The following is a 21,400-nucleotide window of genomic DNA, read 5'->3' as shown; positions in this document are numbered from 1 at the left end:
GCTTGCTTCTACAGGAGTGTTCAGACACTGTTTTTGATTTGGTCTCAGTGTTACTATGGCCTTTATTTTGCCTCCCAGTGCTAAAACTCTTGTTTTCAGTGGAATTTCTCCAGATTAAGAAGTGAGATCAAAATAATCAGGCAGCAAATCAATAAGTTTGCTAAGTTTAATAGCAAAGGTCCTTTACCTAGACACTCTAACTCCTTTTCAATAAAAGCCTATTAAAATGATAGTAACATTAGCAGTGTGGGAAATCACTTGTGCATACAGGTTGATGAAATGAAGCATATGGTGTGTCTTGACTTGCCATTTTCTGTTCAGTTGGGAATATCATCATTAACCAATCATCAACCCTAAATACGAAGCCTATAAAATGATTGGCATTTATAAAGGTAAATATTGCACAATGACTGTTCAAATGCTGCTTTTGTTACAAGAGCTATTGCAACTGCTGCAGGCAGTGATATGTTGCCAGCACTGACACTGAAGCGTACTGAATATTAAGTCAAACTTCATCATAGATTTAAAGGAAATGCTGAAAAGATGGGTCCCAGGATAAAAAAAAAAAATACAACTTTGAAGAGAATCTGAAAAGGAGTTATCAAAAATTAAACTTGTAATAGTCTGGAAGGGTTGCTGGAATGATTGGTTTTAAGGAATTTTTCTGTGCTTATTCTCTTATCCAAGAAATATGAAAAGTGTCAGCTCTGGTTTTGCTAAGGCAGCTCTTCCGGGTCACAGAGTAAGTATGGCTCTCACATTGTCCATCTCAGCTGCTTAGTCTTGGAAAATATCTTTCTCTCTCCAGACAGTGTTAATTAATAAAATTTAGTGGGCTGTACATACACATAAATTGTTTTAATATTATTCTGAGAAAATTCAATATAAATTATGCTGAATTAAAAAGTATGAATTATTATAAATATTTAAGGTGACTTTTCTCCATCCAAACCTAATTTGCTAGTAGTAACTAAAAACCAATTAACATTGTTCCCTAAGGGAAAATGAAAGGGTTTTATACTCTGTAGGTTTAACTATCTTCTGTGTGGTTCCTCCTTCTCTGACTCTTCTTGCAGAGGAACTAAGCCTCCCCTAGCTTTAAAGCTCCCTGTTTGTGAATCAGGTGAGAGATGGAGTATCATGTAGCATACAAGACCACTCAACAACTTCAACATTTCCTATGTTTTATGACTAATCTGTGGTCTGAAATTAATCCACAAAAATATTAGCTAAATTATTAATAATAATCCAATTTCTTAAAATTGTAATGAAATACATGTCATAATATGTCTGTTTTCAGATAGCTTGTGAGGAGGAAAGTGGATTAAATTTGGCAAATAAATTATCTATAGCAAACTGTTCATCTTGCTGTAGCAATTATAGTAGCTGTTCTTTCTCTGTTCTTTTTTTGGTTTCTTGACTAGAATTACAGGATGTAGATTTTCAAATGTACACATAAAAAGAAAATGTAATCTTGTCTGTGAAGTGAGTTTATCCCTGTTGTCACCATTCCTACTTTAGTTAATAGTTTTTCAACTTGCAGTTTCTTAGATGGCTGAATCATCTGCAAATTTGACCATGGTTTTCTGAGACGTTACGTCTCCAAAACAGGATCGTTAAAACTGCACATCGACAAATGATAAAGTAGTGTGTCTAATGCAAATCAAACATCAAAGTTTTCACAAATATTTATTCAGCCAAAATATAAGTATTTTCAGAGGAAAAAGGATTTGTAAAGCCTGTCATACATTACCTATATATATATATATATAGGTGTGTATATATATAGGTATATATATACCTATATAGGTATATCTATACACACTTGCTGTTACCTGTGGCTGGATTATCCAGATTCTGAATAACTTATAGTACATGCTGCATCTGAGTTGCTAAATACTTTCAGAATCACTACCACTAGGGAGAAAGTGAACAAATACTTTTGCTGATGTTGTGTGAAGTTTTTCTGGCTTAATAGAGTTTATTAACTGTCAAGCCTAGTGAAAGTCAAACCCAGCTCTCCTTTTTCTGGAGACAGCATGAGCCTAAAAGTCTGCAGAATATTGTCTGTATTTTTCCTTTATTCCTCACTCTCTCCTTTCCAAAAGTGGATTACTGACAACAGATTTTTTTGGAGACAGTGATGATAATGTCACTAAATCAAGTCATCATCTGGAAAACTCTTTTCTCTTAAAAAGAAATCTATTCCAACAAGTACTCTAATCTGACAAACACTTCCTCATATTTTTCCAATAAAAGAAATTGTGCATTAACATAAGCATAACCTTTTGCAAGGACAAGCAGTAATCTTTTAAGGCAAATTTTCACATTTTGGGAATATAAGATATTTATTAACTGACAGAGACAGGAGTCTGTAAGTATCTTACTTGAATTTATCTATGGTTTTCACCCATCTTCTAGGCCTGTGTATTTTTAATACATTTTATTTAACAAGACATTTTTTTTTAATCAAGCATGATGTTATAACTGTACCAATCCAAATAAAAATAGAACAAAGCAGTGATCAAACTTTGGCACAGTTAAGGTGAATTAAGAGTTCAGATTAATGGTATTCAATCATCAAATTTGTCCAATAGGCAATAAAATATAAATGTGGTGTTGACACTGAACATTACTGGTTTGACTTAACTTTGGAAAATGTGAAGAGAAGCCTCTTCCCCTGCAGTCCTGTGCTCCATCTGGAATTTCAGCCCAATGTATTTCCCCTGCTGTCACAGGACACTATACTGAGGACCTTCACTTTCATCTTACACTTTTGCCAGTCTAAATTCACTAAGCAGCTGATAAACGCGATTCATTTTAAGGAAGTATAGTTATTCCTGTGCCTCTTTAACATTTTTTACTTGAAATCATTGTCAGTTTGCTGTTCTCATTTTCCCATTTCACATGACAACTCAGGGGTGACAGTCCAGTTGTGATGGTTAGGTAATACACTGTAGCAGTTTTTGAATAACACTACCTTTCAGTCTAGAAGAAGCCATGCAGTAATTCAGTGACAGGTTGGTGATTATTTTTAGTAAACTGTTAAAAGTGTAGTTCACAAGCGCACACATTCACATTAACATGTACATATATTAATGAAAAATAAGAAAAAAGTTAAAGAAAAAAGTTGGTTTTTTTTTTATATTTCTGGGGATTCTTTTTTAAATGGGTGGTCAAATATTATCTGCAATTTCGAGCTCAATATTTTAACTTATGGTGGATCTTATTATGTTGCAAACTGGTCAAGCTGGTCTTGGTGACAAAAGTCTTTTATCAATTATTCACCAGGAAAAACTGTCCAGGGAAAACGCATAACTGTGGCTGGTGGAGCAAGAGAATTGCTTTTCTCTGTTTCATCTCTGCATAATCCTTTGTATAAGGATTACTGCCCTTTTACTCTGGCTGAGCAGCTTCAGTGTGAATTATGTTGGGAGGACTTCCCAGGACTCAAGTGGGTTTGCTTGTTATTGCAATCCAATCCCCTCAAAAATATCTTTGTATCTTTAAATCATGCTAGAAATTCAATCACAAATAACCTAGATTTTACCAGTCATCAACCCTAACAGAAAGGAAATGATAATTCATAAATCTATAAAGCAAAACAGGTGGAAGGTCTCTAGGCCAAGAAATTAATCTCTGTTTTCCAGCTGAGTAAGTAGGTGTAGGACCCACAAAAAGCTAAAATCACATATTGTGAAAATGTTTCATGTCTGACATCTCACCATTTTCTTTAGGCATTTCAGGTTCTAAATATTTTAAAACTACAGTGGACTTTTTAACTGATATAGTAAAACTTATTTAAACATACCTTTGCTATCTTTCTGCAATTTCAATTGCATTTATTAAAATTAATCCTACAAGTTAATTCAAATCTGGGACCAAATTTGTCATTCTTTTCTAAGAGAATAAAATACTGCTCTGTGATGTTTACTTCCGTCTTTATCACTCCCTGCATTTCATCCCTCAAACAGGAGCCTTGGGGGAATCTATTTTGTTGAGAGTAAGAGGTGTTTAGAATGGTACCCCTGTAAACCATTAAGTGTGAAATTTGGGAAGGAGAATCCCTTCAGGAATTGAGCAGAAGCAACTGGTTGATCTTTGTAGGGAAACAGGTGGTTTAGCAGCAAATTGCAGAACTACAAAGGGAATACTGCTTAATGCAGGTGTTTAGCATCTTTAAACTTGTAATCTCTGATTCTGTTGGTATTTATTAATGAAAAAAGTTATTTGTATTTTCCTCCCTCTTTCACATTTTAATATATGCAGTTAATTAAATTTGGTGGTTCTGATTCCATATATGGTTTTGAATCTCAATTTTTCAGGTGGATGTTTTTCAAATAGAAGCAGTAGATGTTGGGACTCTGAAGGAAGTAGTGGTCGAAAAAGGGAAAGGCACTGACTGGCTTCTGGAGAAGATTATTGTGAAAGAGTCAGCAGCTTCAGGGACAGAAACATTGTTTATGGCTCAAACATGGCTAAAAGACAGACGTGATGGAAAAAGATTTGCCTCAGTAACTCTGAATGCCACAGGTCGATATTATCTTCAAACTACCATTTGCTAAGAAATTAATTCAAAGCTGCAGAATGCAGTTATGTGATTTGCTTCTATAAACAAGTTATGGTTTAAAATGTTTCAGTAGAACATTGTCAATTAGTGCATCTGAACACTGTTGGGTTTTAGTACCATTTAATAACTACTATTTGCCAGAAGATAACTTCTGCTTTGTTACTCCAGATTTACAGTGGCATAAATGGAAAATAATTTTTTATGTTCTTTTTACAAACTAATGCCTGAGTCTTCTACTTTGCCATTTACACAAACAATTTTTTAAGCTTCAAATACCTCTTCTGGCTACTTGCTAGGCATAGTGAAAATAAGGTAAATAGTGGGGGCAAACTGTCTTTACACAGTAGAGAAAATGCCTCCATTGTATTCAGAAGACTGTTTTACATTATTTGTGCCATGCTGTTCGGATAGCTTTTGCCAGAATCTGGACACACTTTTAATGGGCACCATGTGAGCAATCAGTCCACAGAGGAGCAGTTTTGACCTGACCTCACTGCTTATGACTGACTGCAATCTTTGTCAAGACAAGAAGGGAATGTGTACCCTACCCCACTCTGCTGTGGTTTCAATACAAGCACAATTTGGTGCGCACAGCACACCCCAACCGAATCAGTGGGTAGCCGAAGCCCAGAATGCACATTTAAGGCTGATGTATTTCTTATGATCCTGCCCCTGAGAGGTGTAAATAGAGACTGTATATGAGCCCTTAAATTACAGAAAATATTTTAGCTCTTTTTCCTCCTATGAGGGCATCTCTCCTTGTTGTAGTTTAGTTTGCATGATGGTGCTTGTCCAGCAATAGCCTATTGAGAATGAGTAGAGCCACAGTGCAATCCATTTCCTCTGCTCTATCATCCCTAACTTTTGATCTTTTGAAATCTGGAGAGAAAAAGAGGAAGCTATTATGGTGGAAAAGCAAATAATTTCATCTTTCTTTTAGATTGTAAGTTGGGGCTTTTCTGAATAAAATATAGGAATATTTAGTGTGTTTAAGGTTGTATGTATATGTGTATGTTTCTGTTTCTACTAGAATGCACTGATTTGGTAAAAGAAGAAAGTGAGGTTTATAATACAATAATTGACAAATCCAGACTTGGTTGTGCTCTCAAAATAAGGATTTTCATCTCTAGTTCAGGCCTCTATCAAATTATTATAAGTAGTTTTGGTCTATAACAAATCCCGCTGAAATCAGTGGGAGCTGCTAGCAGTGGGAGGAACATCAGCTGCTAAAATGGGCATTAAATACATCTAATTATGTCTGATATATCCAGAGCGTAAGTTGTTTACATGAAACAGAAATTATTTAAAATGAAAAATACTTGAATCTTCACGTCACAGTGATTTTATAGTAAAAAGCTAGCTCTAGAGTCAGTTCATTAAATAGGATGATATGTAGGAGATGATGCTTAAGTAGAAAATCACATTGTATACTTCCTAGTTAAATCTTTAATCTAAATGATATAATAGTCAATTGCCTCAGTAGAGATGAATACAGGCATTTATTACCATTTAGACACTGTTCTACAAAAGTATTAATTTGGTCTTCAATCTTTTTTTTTAATTAGAAACTCAGGAGAGAAAAAGCACTTCTGCCTGGCCTTTAGGAAAAGAGCAAATGAATTCAGGTATCTCTTCTGCCATTACATTGACTGTTTTATTCATTAGTTCTGAAATAATAATGTGAGAATATTTTCACCACAATACATCATTACACTTACTAGTACTGACAATATTTCCCCCTTTGTAATAGTAAGAAATGGAAATATACACAGGGAGCTGATCAGCACCCAGATGAAGTGCTTATAATATTAATGCTCCCCATGTAGGCTGAGACATGTCTTGGGAATTTTATCTCAGGTACTCTAGTTAATATCTGAGAACAGAACATCTTTAATCTATTTTTTTCTTTTTGTTTTCCTTATTTTGTTTGTTCAGAAGGCAGATGGAGGATTTATTTCACAAAATATCAAGAAGAAAAATATACAGACTTTGAAAAGTTGTCAGAAATTTTATCCAAGTTGGTTATGGTTTTTTATGGAAGCAACGGCAAGTCGAATCTAGTTTCCATGGAAAAAAAAGTGGAACATCGGGCTAAAAACCAAATAACATATGATGTAAAATAATCTATACATTTGTCTATATTTAAATTTTGAGTTTATTTTTAGAGAGAAATAATCATGTAGTGCTGTAAATATTGCAGATATTATTGTTCAAATATTCAAGAAAAGCAGAACTGAAATATTCAGTTGCAAACTAGATTTTATTTTTAATTTTTGGCTTTCTCAAGTTCATGATGATCAAGGGTATTCTATAATTTTTTTTTGACAACAAATAGTCATAGTTAATAATGCATATCAATTTAAATGGCATTAACAGTAAGTGTGCACATTTAGAAATCAGTGCAGTATGTAATTTGAATTTGATAGAATAATTACAATGAATGGCCCTAGAGTACAAAGCTAATAGTTCCATAAGTGCTTACATTCAACCTGGTTCTGCTGCCTTTGAACTCAGCGGGACTTTTAGCACCAAGGCTGATGCAAATAGGGCTAGGTCCATGCTGATGCCTTTAGAGAAAAGTTCCTCTCTTCCTAAATTAGCTATGCGTATACCTATATATCTCTGTTGAGATATTAACTCCTTGTTTCATTGCTTCCTAGATACACTTACCATCTGATTTGGGAACGCTTTATAAAGTGAGATTTGGTCTCCAGAGTTTGGAAAACAGCATATCCCAGTTGTATCCTTGTTACTTTAAAATGCAGAACACATCAACCCTAGATACCTTTCGTCTCACCATAAATAAAACACTTCCTCTTTCTTTTAATGGAGACAGATGGATTGAATTCCCTGTAGAGTGGCCATTAAGAGAAGCACTTTCTGGTAGGTATAAATCTACTTTAAAGTGGTAGCGTGATCCAGGAGGTTAACACGTCCTAATATGACAATTGAAATCTTTATCAAAACAAAAAAAATTATTGTCTTTTTTTAATGATTCATAAAGTCTGGATAAGAATTTAAAATGTATGAAGGAAAATACTACCCACTCAGCTTAATTTTTGTACCATAAAGTGGGAAATGAAATATTCATTTGATTGCACAGAACTATTATTATATGCTCCAGAGAACAGTTTGTAAGAAACATACCTTTCTTGCAATATTTTAATATTTCTGGTCTCCTTTATTTAGTTCTCAGCTGCTTATATTACTCACATTGACAATATGATTTTTTATAGCTCATTCACTATTAAATGACTTTTTTTGTTTGCACATTCCAAAGATTTTCAGTAAATAACAGATCAAAGCTACATATAAGCATCAGCTTTATTACCTTTATCCACTACAAATATTTATGCCTGTTAAAATTAGCTCAATTTCCTTATGAACTTCACCTTTGTTAAGCAAAATAAAAGAAACTCTTTCAGCTAAAATCCACTATATCTTCCATATTCTTCTAATGTTTACTGAATGCCACCATATGACAGAACAGTCCTCAATTTAATAAACAGACTAAGTAATGATATTTAATATTCAAATTATTTGTGCCTGAGTTTTAAGCAGAAAACAAATGAGTTTCCTGAGTAAAGAATAAGTCAGTTCATCCAAAGAGTGACGAAGAAGGTGTTAAATGACTAACCCCAATATGCTTTTGGACTGGAATTTATGGCTCTGTTTCAGTGAGGTGTTTGCATGTGTCTAAATGTAAGCATGAAAATAATTTCAGTAGAATTAAAAGCGCTTTGGGGTTGTTTGTGGTTTTTTTGTTTGTTTGTTTTGTTGTTTTTTTTTTTCATAAATTGCCTGCAACTGAAAACTTAAATTTTCTATTTAGGGTTTAGATTTTATATTGCTTAGAGCTGTTATTTTCACTTGAAGACTTGTACAGTACAGGCACAGAACAGGGCTTAATGGCTTCCATCATACACAAGATTGAAACAAAGAGGACCTTCAGATTACCATAAAGCACATAAATATGCCCTTTGCAAAAGCCTTATTGCTGTCACATGCAGAAATATTGAGGATACATTACTAGCACACTGAAATGGTGAGAGAGAGATGCAGTGTGGGTGATAAATGGCCAGTGAGACTGGAACCCTCATGATCTTGGTTCGGACTCTGGCTCTATCACCGACCTCTAGGTTAAAAAATAAATCTCCTTTTTTTTTTTTTCTTTTTTAATATTTAATTCTTTGTAAAATGCTTGAGATCAAGAGATTAAGCAAATCTCAAAAAAAGGAATAGGTACTATATTACCTATGTGTTTAGATAAAAGAAAAGCCAACCAAACAAAATAGCTTATCTGTTGCACTTATTTCTTCCCACACATGCTTTAGAAGTGTTCAATAGGACAGTGAAAAAACATATTCTCCCAAATCTTTGCCATTTTATGTCCAAGAAAGCTCTAAGCAGCTCCACAGCAGGTGGCATACATGGAGCTCAAAGGGATCCTTTACACACTGACTTGAAATTTATGGTGCAAAACAGATCTGCTTTTCTGTCAGCTCTCTAAATCTAATCTATTTTTTTCTTGGTTTTCTTTTTCTCAGCTAAAAGCAAACCCAATCTTGTGTTAATTGGAATGGAAAGTGGCTGATTGTAATCACCTTAACCAGAAGCCATGTGCTGTTCAATTTCAGATACAGCTCTGTCACTCATAGACTGCCTTAGTATTTCACCTCTTAGTTATCTTTTCCTTATTTTGTATTTGGGATATTGATGAAGCATATACTAATAGCTAATTGAAACCACCAAAACAGTTGATAAAGTACTGTGCAGACCCTTAGATCTGGCTATGCACTCCTGTGCCTTTGGGTATATTAATGGAGAGAGGCCTCCAGCTGACTACATAAATAAATAGTTCCTCTTCACTATACCTTCCTTTGAGATGCTTACATCTCAAGGATCCCCCAGGATGAAACAGTGTTCTCTTTCCCTCTCATACACGTCTGTACAGAAGGTGAATTTTGCAGTACTATAGCTTTTAAGGCAAAACAATTAAATAACAAAAAGGTGAAAAAAAGATGTATTATGCTACTTTCAAATAGCTATTTCCACAAAGTTAACACAAAGCCATAATTCCCACTGAGATTATGAAATCATTAGAATTTTATAAAATTAATGGAGATGCAACATTCATATATGTTATCATTATATGTAAACTTCTGTTCAGAGATTTCTTTCATCTTTTATCTTTCCAATCTATTCAATACACTACAGAGATAAAAGGTTACTTGCCCACATTTGCACTGTTATGGTGTGATCCCCTGAAAAAGACTACCATTTGAACATTTTAGCCTTTAGTCTCCTCCAATTGCCCTTCTGTGTACAAGGTACTCTGCCTCTTCTATCCACTGTATAATCTGATCCAAAATTCATTTAATTCAGCATGTTAAGGCCACAATAAGACAATAGATCTTACTTGCCTTGGCCAGACTCACCTGGAACCTCCAGCCATAATGGGCACAGAGTGTCATTTTCAGATCATGCCTGAACTACACCAGACGTGCATTTGTCCTTAGTCCTCCCTCTGATGTTGTCTTCTGGATAAACCTTGGAACTGCGTTGTAGCCTTACTTTCAGTCTTGTGTCTGGTCCTTTCTCCTGCTGTTCCCATCTCTGTCACTAGGATGATTCCCAGATCTTTTTCACTGTTTGCTGCATATGGGACTGTTCACTGTTTGCTGCATATGGGACTGTTCACTGTTTGCTGCATATGGGACTGTTAACAGCTCAGCCTTACACACGCAGATACCACAGGACTGCTGCCCAGTCAGTGAAAGAACTGCTTGCACTGAGGTCCTGCTCAGCTCCTGTCTTGTCCACATTCATGGGACAGGCCCACTCTTGCTGCTCTCTGACACAGGGATCCAACAAACAAGACTTCCAAATGCAATCCTTTCACTTGTTTTAGGTTGGTCCAGCTTCACTTCCCAAGTTTCAGATCTGGGAGACTGTCAAAACAGAGGTCAAGTAAAATAAAATGTTCAGAAAATCAGAATTATAGCAAAAAATAACACTGCACAGGTTTCTTTGTTCTGTGTAGTGACCCACTTGCTGCATAGCACCCCTTACCAAATGCACAGTTTCCTTTCCTGATTCTTCATCTTCATTATACCACCACCCACCATATTCCATACAGTCCTTGTATTTAAACTTTTGTATCTTACGAAGCCATGATTTGCTGCTCTTTACGCAGCATCAGTTTTTTTACTTCCTTTTTAAACTTAGCTGTATCCCCTACTACTTCGGCTTTTACTAAGTTTAACCTTTATAGGTAAAACTAAATACCTTTTTTTGCACTATGAATTTCTTTCCATGCACCTGCTCAACTGCAGCAGGCAAAGACCATAGAACAGAGGTGGTTCTTTTACTGAACTCAGTATTTTAGATGGTCATTAGATTTGAAAGCTGATAACAGCTTGTTATCTGCTTTACCTGGACTTTGTCTTTTTGACTTCCAAAGGATGCAAGTAATCAGTTTATGCCCACAGTCCTGTATGGGACAGCTGACTCACTGATCTAAGCTCTGAGAAGAGCTTCATTCTATAGAAGCCTTTTGCAAGGTCAGGGCTCACGCCCTTCCACCATGGCATCTCCAGGAATAAAAAGGAGATGATTAGGTGATTAAAAGAGGTAAATATTCAGGACTGTCACATCATTTGTTTCCGTAAGTAAAATGCAAATGAATATAAACAGCTGCCCTGTGTACTTTCAAAGGTGTACAGATGTTGTCATCTTGTCTTCAATTAAATAGCTATAAGCACTATATATAAATCACAAACAACAGAAATTTATGGGTGGCTTCAGCTGAGATAGACCTTTCTTCCCAAGCAACCTCTAATAGTCAGCAGTTGTGCTCCATCATATTGAAGTTCAAAGCAGTAGCAGTAGCTCCAAATTCCATGCTACGAGCTTCTCTCTCCATCTCTTAGATGATGAAATCTGAAGGACTTGTCTTCCCAACCAAAGTTACTCTTTGTAAAGATCCCCAAAGTAATTGATTGTCTGAGACCTATTAGGATTTTATGTATTAGGTGTTCAACATAAATAGTAAAAGGCAACAGACTCGTACTTTTTCCATAATGTGCTATTACGAACAACTTCAGGCATAGGCATTCTTTTCTCTAGCTAAATGTAAAGTTTTCAGTATTACCAATATTTATAGATACAAGACAAAATTATGGAAAAAATAGAAAAAAAAATTTACTATCATTTTTGAGAATTTGAATTTTCAATTACATGTGACTGCACATTGCTATGTTGTCAAATATCTGTGCAAGGTTGTGGCACAGCCTTGATAATATCTCTTTCTGCTTGGTATTTCAGTGGTTACATATCATCTCACAGTATTTTCTAGAAATATTTTGAGTGAGAGAAATTTGTTACATATGACTGCATGTATATATGGTACTCATGGTGACACTGGGGACAGATCCCTTCTCTGGTCGTTGCAGAATGTCCAGCAGGAAGAGGACAAAGAGGTACTCTGTCTTAAAGTACTTTAAAATTTATTCTTTAATCTATTCTTGTAATTCCTATGTATTGTTTTCAAATCTTCCTATACACTTCAGTAATATAGTTTAAGATTGTAATACTAAATAATTTTATTTTAGTCATTTCTAGTTACCGTGGATGCTGTGGAGTTAGGAGAACTGGATAAAGTTGTTCTTGTGTTCAGCAGTAAAACAGGTAAAGTACTTTTGCTGCTCTCTAAAGTCAATTATGTGAATCATAAAGCTAGCCTCCCATTAAAAGCAATGAAATTATTGCCAGAGTTAAATCCTGATTAATTTCCTTTGACTCTTTTTGCTAAAACTTAATATTTTGTAAAGCAAACTCCTATATTTTGACATGTTAAAATCCTTGGATCTAAAGGCTGTATCATTATTCCATCAAGAAAGTAAACTATTCCTTTCCATAGAAGAAAGAAAAACAGACAATTAAGATGAATAATTATATTCTGCAATTAATATCTGATTTATTAAATAAATGAACCAGGAGAATAATTAAAACTCACATAAGAAAATGATATTGTTTAATTTTCCTTCTGTCATTCATTTATTTTCATTGTTTTCCTTGCCCGTTCTGTTTCCTCCATGTGACATTCGGAGGGGGATTTTAACTTTATTACGCAATCAGAAGTTTTGTCACTGAATTTCATTAAAATTCTATGATTCTATGATTTTATGATCTCTTTGCCTCACCTTTAGGATGGCTACTAAGGAATATTCAGATAATGAACTGTAAATTAACACATGGTGCCATTAGAGAACAAGGCATATAGCTCACTACTTTTATTTCTCACAGTTTCAGTTGTGAAAGTTAACTATGGCCATGTGCCTGACACAGTCACTGAACATGGCAATTGCTAAAGGGCACCACAGACAGTGTGACAGGCAAGGGTTTTCCAGTCAGGTTTGAAAGTAAGATTGACAAAGGAGGGACTTTGGGGTTGATTGGCTCTGTGTGTAATGAAGAAAGTATTGGGCAGATGTATAATACACTTCTTCCAAAGGAGTTAGATGAGAAAATACTTTAGATCAGTAAGGGTGTCCATATTGTGTCTAGACTTATTTGGACTAAGACTAGCTTGGAACAAGATTTTGAACCAAAAAACCCCAAACACAAAAGCTGTTTAGCATATAAGGTGATGTACACACTGCGGGACTGGTCACATCGGGTAGAGTGTTGCTCTAATGCATTTATGGTTCTTCCAGTATCTGAGCAGGTTTTTAAGATGAAGTGATTCAAGATCCCTTCCTGAAGTTTCTGTCTTTCTCTGTGCACTGTCCAGGCAGGTCTTGAGTGCAACACAGTATTCTTGGATTTCTCCTGAGTAGCCTGAGCCCATTAAGTTAGACTCCTCTTGGCAGAATCAAAGGAACTTGGATAGTAGGTAAAAGATATTAGGATGTAGTTTGCTGAAAAGGACTGAAGGGAAAAATAATAGAAGAGAATGGAAAATTAATAGTCTTCATGACTAACTAGTGGTAAGAGATTGAGGCCAGTGTTATTGACAGCATGTCTATATAGACCACATGCCTATAAGCCCCTGTCAGGGTCCAACTGGGGAAAACCCCAGTGCCAGACCCTGTTTCAGGTCATGATCCCAAGAGGGAAATTAAGACAGAAACAAGGTCAAGTACCGTAATCGGTTAGTAAGTTTGTTACAAAGAGACAGTTATTATAAAAAAGAGAAATTATTGTAATAAAGGGGATAGCAATAGGACAGATTGGAAAAAAGGAAATGAAGCAAGGATTAGAGGTGCAGATTGAGAGAGAGGGAGAGTCACCACCGTGGATCCAGAGGTGTCCCAGGGATCGGTTGTCATCGTCGTTGGTGATGGGAGTCCTTCAGGGTTTGTAGTTGGTATCGGAGCAGAGTGTCCCCCAAGAGTCCATAGTAGTCATTGGAGGTGGGTGTCCTCATGGAGGTGTCCTTCTGGAGTCATACCCTTGAAGGTACCCCATGGAGGTGTCCTGATGGAGTTGCCCTCATGGTGATATCTCATGGAGGGTGTCCCTCAGGGTCTGCAGTAGTCATTGGTGGAGAGTGTCCTCACGGAGGTGTCCTTCTGGAGTCATCCTCATGGCTCCCTGTCGATGTGCCTCTTGGTGATTACCTTCTCCCCTTTTATAATGACTTGGGGGGAGTACTTCTGTTCTTCATGTCATGTATTACATGTTCCTGGTGGACCAGTTTCCCTGGTCTTGCAGCCAGCTCTTCAACTGCATGTGTCTGCACATACACACACACTCTTCTCCTCTCTCTGTCTCTCTCTCTCTCTCCCTTTCTCTCTTTCTCTCTCTCTCAGGTCTGCAGCAATTCTTGGGATAATGGGTAGCAATTCCTCACACCAGTCCTCAAGGTAATGGGCAGAAGAGTCTTAGCTCTTTCCCACTCATCCCTCAGATGGAGTCCTAGTTCTCACCCTTCTCGCAGGCAATGGACACAGGGGTCTTATCTCAACTCCTGCCACCCATCCCTGAGACAAAAGATAGGTGGAATACCCTCTCAGCTTCTCAGACCAGTCTTTGAGACAATGGACAGTGGAGTCTGATTTCAGATCAGTCTCTCACAGCCCCTAGCAGAAAATTCAAAAGGAAGTTTAAGTAAGAGAGCAATATTTTTCAAACAGCAGAGGTATACAGCGAGTCGCCAAACTTCATTCATATCTGCCACCTAAGGAGATCCTCTTTGTGCTGCATATGGAACGGAACTCCAGCCCTTTGGTCAACCACTCCCCGAGGAGGAAGCACCACAGATTTACCTCTGCTTTTCCTCCTCAATTGTGTCTGCCTGAGTGGTGCTGAATCTTGCCTGCATGCCTGTCCAAGAACAGTGAGGACAATATTCCTCTGCTTCACTAGACAAAGAACTCCTAAATTTCTAAGTTGAGGTTTCAAATAGGAAAAAGAATTAAGGATGTTATGATGGTTCCAGGATTTTTAATTTAATTCTTGGTATTCATAAATGAATTAATAAATGATGCTTTCATACAGTAGGAATGACCCAGGTATATCAACAACAGACTTTACCTGATTCCTTGACATACAGTACAACGTTTTCACTATACTTTATTTCCTCCTTTGTAGACTGCAAACTGGACATCAAAAAATTGCATTTGAAAGAAGCTGCAAAGGAGCATCCTATCTATGTATTTGAAGTGAATGAGTAAGTATATTGGTAAAGCTAGTCATTTTTTAGTTATAGTACAATAGTTGAAAACACTAAGCAGGCATTGAATTAAAATAACTGTCACAGAGTGGTTCAGTCAATGGATATTTTTAAAATCAGTCTATCTTTAAATGTCCCACATAAATTCACAGGATTTTTTTTTATCTTATTTAACATATGATTTCCTTACCACAAAAACATGGTTTTGTTTTTCAGAGCTCTTTTTGTGGGTAAAAATAAGGCAGAAATACAGAGAGAAATCCCAGTAACTTTTATTATTGAAGAAGACAAAAAAAAGAATGACAGAGATAACTTACATAAAGACAGAAGTCAAGGAAGAAATCTGACAGAGTATACTATTAAAGTATACACAGGTGACAAAAGGGGAGCAGGGACTGATGCCAACGTGCACATTATTTTGTTTGGGAATGAGGACAAATCTGAGGTATTTCAACTCTCTCAGTCACTGGAGCATCAAGACCCCTTTGAAAGAGGAAAGGTGAGTCCATACATTTTATAGGATGTGTCCATATCTAGCTAACTGTTGCTTTCCTGTCTCTGTCCCAAATGCATCTTCATATTACACCTGCTCATTTGCCAAGTTATGCATTTTCTTGATCTGAAATGCACAACATGCCTTGCTTGTGCACGTGCACATATGTGCAATATCCATCACTGTTGCACAAACTTTGAATATTGTGCTTGAGAGTACATCAGTCTCTTACACCCCATCATGTTATTTTACCATGGAAACTGGTGCTGTGAGCCTCACTGAGTGTGTAAGCCTATAACCAGATAAAGTGGAACCATGCACATCAACCTGATTCTGATATCCATCATGCTTTAGGCTACTATTCAGAGACCCCTAGTTCAGGTACAGATATTTGCATGAGAATGACAGTTCTCTGCATGATGTCCTAGTACCTTATCAGAACTTTCTATTTTAACAAACATATTAATCTAGCAAAAGAATTCCTCCATTTTCCATGGAATATAATGATGGTTACCCTTATGTAGCAAGAAATAAACATATTTTCCATATATTTCTGCCATGGACTTCTTGAAAGGTAATGACTGAATAATTAAAACTCCAGCTAAAATATCTTCCTTATGCAATCTACCTCATTATCTCCAGCAATACTAGACATCTTTTTACTTGCATTTTTCATCCAGGATGTCTGTGAATATTTTTTAAAAGTTCTTTACCCATCTACTGTCTTCCATACTGAGGTTAATAAACCTAGTTACTTATAGGCAAGTAAGAAAGTGTCTTGAGTAGTATTTTCCTTTGCCTAGTACTACACAGGAGTTGTCATTGCTCTTTGAAAAAGAAAAGTAGGTGCGTAGAAATCTTGTTAGCAATCCAGGTAAGTCAATGGGTAGCCAGTGATGACAAATGTCTTATATGTCTATATGTCAAATATCTTCTATGTCTAATGTCTAATATAAAAAAACCCTGCCATATGAAACAAGGTAATATTTTAAATTAAAATGGTACATGTAGTAAAAGCGTTTATTTTTTACATTCTTGAATGTATAATTATGTATCGTATACCGAAAACATTTTAGAAGTTTGTATCATTTGAGAATTCATAAGAGAGCAAAAATATTTGCCTGATAGATGAAAGTCAGGAAAGAGGTAAGGAGTATCCTAGAAGTTGAAAAGTTAATCGTTCATGTTTAAACTAAGACTTAATAGGAGGGGATCTATACCACAGGTTGTCAGTAAGGAGAATAAACTACATGAGGTGTCAGCCACCTATTTTGAATCAGTATTATTACATTTGAATTACTCTCAGAAATGACTTAAGCAAATGTGTAAGTTTTCAGACATCAGTATATTTTTTTTTTACAAGTGTGTTTTCATACTAAAGGTTGATACATTCAAGATTAAGACAAAACACTTGGGCAACCTACATTCGATTGAAATTGGTCACGATGGAAAAGGATTCGGTGAGTATACTGCATGCACTCAGTAGCCTTGTAAAAACCTTCTGCTTAAAGATCTGCCTGACATTTGGAAAGGTTTTTGAAGTCATGCTACAGCTAGAGCTAGCTAATACAAATCTGTTTACAAATGAGGTCAGTTTGACTCCTCTTGCTTATACCCCCTCTGTCTCTATCACTTTTCCCTTGACTTTACCTTAATTATTTTTTTTCCTAACAGAGATCTCATTAGCATAAACCTCAGAAGGCTTTATCCTTCTAACATTGCTCAGCCTCTTAAGACCTCTTATTAAAGGTCTTAAGTAACAAAGGATTGAATTTTCAAACTGCAGACTAAAATTTCCATGCATTCAATGTTATCTAAGAAATGTTTGGGCAATGCTGGGACCCTTGTCATAGCATACTGTAGCTCCCTCTGATAGACATACAGCTTTTCTTCTTGTGAAAGTCAAACTATGAGAAGAAAACTACTGTGCACCAGATCTTGCCCTGATGTTAGGCTTTGGCTACAGTACATACCCACACATGATGATGGAAACAGTTTCTACGTTACAGTGTATTACACGTAATCTCCTAAAACCTGAGTTTTACAAAAAACATAAGAAAGGAGACTAGGGCATATAAGATTTTGAGCTTACATTTAGTGGGTCTAAAACCCCCTAAAGATATATAAATATATAAACAGAATTTGCAGGCAATGTACAACTCGATTCAAAAAGGTCCAGTTGGATTGAGATATTATAGTCATTGTAGTAGGGGATTCCCTTCTTAGAGGAACAGAGGGCTCGATATGCAGAGTTGACCCTCATCATAGGGAAGTGTGTAGTCTGCCTGGAGCCCGGATCAGGGATATCACCAGGGCGCTCCCCAACCTGGTGCACCTGACAGACTACTACCTGCTTCTGGTCTTCCAGACAGGTGGGGAGGAAGCTGCTTCCCGCAGTCTGAGGGGGATGAAGAAAGACTACAGGGCCTTGGGGCAGATGGTGAAAGAGTCTGGGGCTCAAGTGATCTTCTCCGCACTCCTTCCATCTTCCACTGATGTGGGAAGGAATGGGAAGATTCAGTTCATAAACAGTTGGCTTCGAGACTGATGCTACAGGCAGGGCTTTGGATTCTTTGATAACAGCTGGTTTTATAGGGCACCAGTCTGGACAATGACAAGTGAAAGGTTTGTCTCACAGAGGCAAAAGGATGCTGGGGCACGAATTAGCAGGGCTCATTTGGAGAGCTTTAAACTAGATTCGAAGGGGGATGGGGTTGTAGCTGGGCTTGCCCCAGTGGGGCAGCACTCCAGAACTGATGAAGACTGGGAGGCCTCCTATAATCCTAGGGTGAAATGGGTGTGCTCAGCTCGCTCCCTGGAATGTCTGTACACCAATGCGCGCAGCATGGGAAATAAGCAGGAGGAGTTGGAAACCTGTGTTAAGTCAGGAGACTATGATCTGGTGGCAATTACAGAGACGTGGTGGGACAGCTCACATGACTGGAATATAGTCATGGAGGGCTATGTCCTTTTCAGGAAAGCCAGGCCAGCCAGGAGGGGTGGTGGGGTTGCTCTTTATGTGCGGGAGCAACTACAGTGCACCGAGTTCTGTCCAGGGACAGATGACGAGCGAGTTGAGAGTCTGTGGGTGAGAATTAAGGGGCAGGCTGGCAGGGGCGATACTGTTGTAGGTGTCTGTTACAGACCACCAGATCAGGGTGAGGAAGTTGACGAGGCCTTCTACAGGCAGCTGAGAGCGGCCTCACAGTCACAGGCCGTGGTCGTCGTGGGGGATTTTAACTTCCCTGATGTTTGCTGGAGGGACCACTCGGCAACCCAGCCACAGTCCAGGAGGTTCCTCCAGTGTGTGGATGATAACTTCCTCCTGCAAATGGTGGATGAGCTGACCAGGAGAGGAGCGCTGCTGGATCTCATCCTCACTAACAAGGAGGGTCTGGTTGAAGCAGTAAGGGTTGAGGGCTGCCGTGGTTGCAGCGACCACAAGATGGTGGAGTTCAGGATCTTGTGTGGTAGGACCAGTAGAATACCAAGTAGAATTGCAACCCTGGACTTTAGCAGGGCAAACTTTGGCCTTTTCAAGCAATTGCTAGGGGAAATCCCATGGGCAAGGCTGCTTGAAGGTAAAGGGGCCCAAGATAGTTGGTTGACATTCAAGGATTGCTTTTTCCGAGCTCAAGATCAGAGCATCCCGACACGTAGGACGTCAAGGAAGAGGGCCAGGAGACCTGTGTGGCTAAATAGGGAATTGCTGGGTATGTTCAAGTGGAAGAGGAGAGTTTACAGGTCATGGAAGGAGGGGCTGGCCACTTGGGAGGAATATAAGGCTGCTGCTAGAGGATGTAGGAAGGCAGCTAGGAGGACGAAGGCCTCCTTAGAATTAAACCTGGTGAGAAGGGTCAAGGACAGCAAAAAGAGCTTTTTCAAATACATGGCAGATAAAACTAACACCAGAGGCAATGTAGGCCCACGATGAACGGGATGGGTGCCCTGGTGACAGAAGATACAGAGATGGCAGAGTTACTGAATGCCTTCTTTGTCTCTGTCTACTCTGCTGCAGGCAGTCCTGAAGAGCCCTGTACCCCTGAGACCTCAGATGAAGTCAGGTCGACGGAGTGGTTTGCCTTAGTTGATGAGGAATGGGTTAGAGACCAGTTGATCAATCTGGACATCCATAAATCCATGGGTCCAGATGGGATGCACCTGCGGGTGCTGAGGGAACTGGCAGAAGTCATTGCTAGACCACTCTCCATCATCTTTACCAAGTCTTGGGAAATGAGAGAGGTGCCTGAGGACTGGAGGAAAGCAAATGTCACTCCAGTCTTCAGAAAGGGCAAGAAGGAGGACCCAGGTAACTATAGACCGGTCAGCCTCACCTCCATCCCTGGGAAAGTGATGGAACACCTTGTCCTTGGTGCCATTTTAAGGCATATCAAGGATAAGAGGGTTATGAGGGGCAGTCAACATGGCTTCACCAAGGGGAAATCATGTTTGACCAATCTCTTAGCCTTTTATGAGGAAATAACACGGTGGATGGATGATGGCAGAGCGGTGGATGTGGTCTACCTTGACTTCAGCAAAGCATTTGACACAGTCTCCCACAGCATCCTCACAGCTAAATTGAGGAAGTGTGGTCTGGATGATCAGGTAGTGAGGTGGACTGTGAACTGGCTGAAGGAGAGAAGCCAGAGAGTTGTAGTCTATGGGGCTGAGTCTAGTTGGAGGCCTGTAACTAGTGGAGTGCCTCAAGGGTCAGTACTGGGACCAGTATTATTTAATATATTCATCAACGATTTAGATGAGGGAATTGAGTGTACTATCAGCAAGTTTGCTGATGACACTAAGCTGGGAGGAGTGGCTGACACGCCAGAAGGCTGTGCTGCCATCCAGCGAGACCTGGACAGGCTGGAGAGTTGGGCAGGGAATAACGATGAAATATAACAAGGGAAAGTGTAGAGTCCTGCATCTGGGCAGGAACAACCCCAGGTTCCAGTATAGGTTGGGAAACGACCTGTTAGAGAGCAGTGTAGGGGAGAGGGACCTGGGGGTCCTAGTGGACGACAGGATGACCATGAGCCAACACTGTGCCCTTGTGGCCAAGAAGGCCAATGGCATCCTGGGGTGTATTAGAAGGGGGGTGGTTAGTAGGTCGAGAGAGGTCCTCCTTCCCCTCTACTCTGCCCTGGTGAGACCCCATCTGGAATATTGTGTCCAGTTCTGGGCCCCTCAGTTCAAGAAGGACAGGGAGCTGCTGGAGAGAGTCCAGCGCAGGGCAACGAAGATGATTAAGGGAGTGGAGCATCTCCCTTATGAGGAAAGACTGAGGGAGCTGGGTCTCTGTAGTTTGGAGAAGAGGAGACTGAGGGGTGACCTTATAAGTGTCTATAAATATATAAAGGGGGAGTGTCACGAGGATGGAGCCAGGCTCTACTCAGTGGCAAACAATGGTAGGACAAGGGGTAATGGGTACAAACTGGAACACAAGAGGTTCCACTTAAACTTGAGAAGAAACTTCTTCTCAGTGAGGGTGACGGAACACTGGAACAGGCTGCCCAGGGAGGTTGTGGAGTCTCCTTTCCTGGAGACATTCAAAACCCACCTGGACACATTCCTGTGTAACATTATCTAGGTGTTCCTGCTCCGGCAGGGGGATTGGACTAGATGATCTTTTGAGGTCCCTTCCAATCTCTAGCATACTGTG

General features: G+C 38.6%; 1 protein-coding gene across 1 annotated transcript in view; it reads left to right on the top strand.

The window, feature by feature from the left end:
• The window catches only part of RP1 (RP1 axonemal microtubule associated), a 217,828-nt gene that overhangs the window by 190,270 nt on the left and 6,158 nt on the right, over positions 1–21,400 (top strand). The window contains exons 49-57 of the mRNA XM_062633144.1: positions 4,326–4,533; positions 6,136–6,195; positions 6,506–6,684; positions 7,231–7,453; positions 11,897–12,051; positions 12,184–12,259; positions 15,167–15,245; positions 15,465–15,747; positions 17,123–17,201. Coding sequence (XP_062489128.1) covers positions 4,326–4,533; positions 6,136–6,195; positions 6,506–6,684; positions 7,231–7,453; positions 11,897–12,051; positions 12,184–12,259; positions 15,167–15,245; positions 15,465–15,747; positions 17,123–17,201 — 1,342 coding nt within the window. The remainder of the gene's footprint in view (positions 1–4,325; positions 4,534–6,135; positions 6,196–6,505; positions 6,685–7,230; positions 7,454–11,896; positions 12,052–12,183; positions 12,260–15,166; positions 15,246–15,464; positions 15,748–17,122; positions 17,202–21,400) is intronic.

Source organism: Pezoporus occidentalis, unplaced genomic scaffold (genome assembly GCF_034315485.1).
Source record: "Pezoporus occidentalis ecotype Australia unplaced genomic scaffold, CSIRO_AGI_Poc_V1 ctg4, whole genome shotgun sequence".
NCBI classification, from domain to species: domain Eukaryota; kingdom Metazoa; phylum Chordata; class Aves; order Psittaciformes; family Psittacidae; genus Pezoporus; species Pezoporus occidentalis.
The sequence above is the reverse complement of the archived record's forward strand: the minus strand, read 5'-3'. Positions and strand labels throughout refer to the sequence as shown.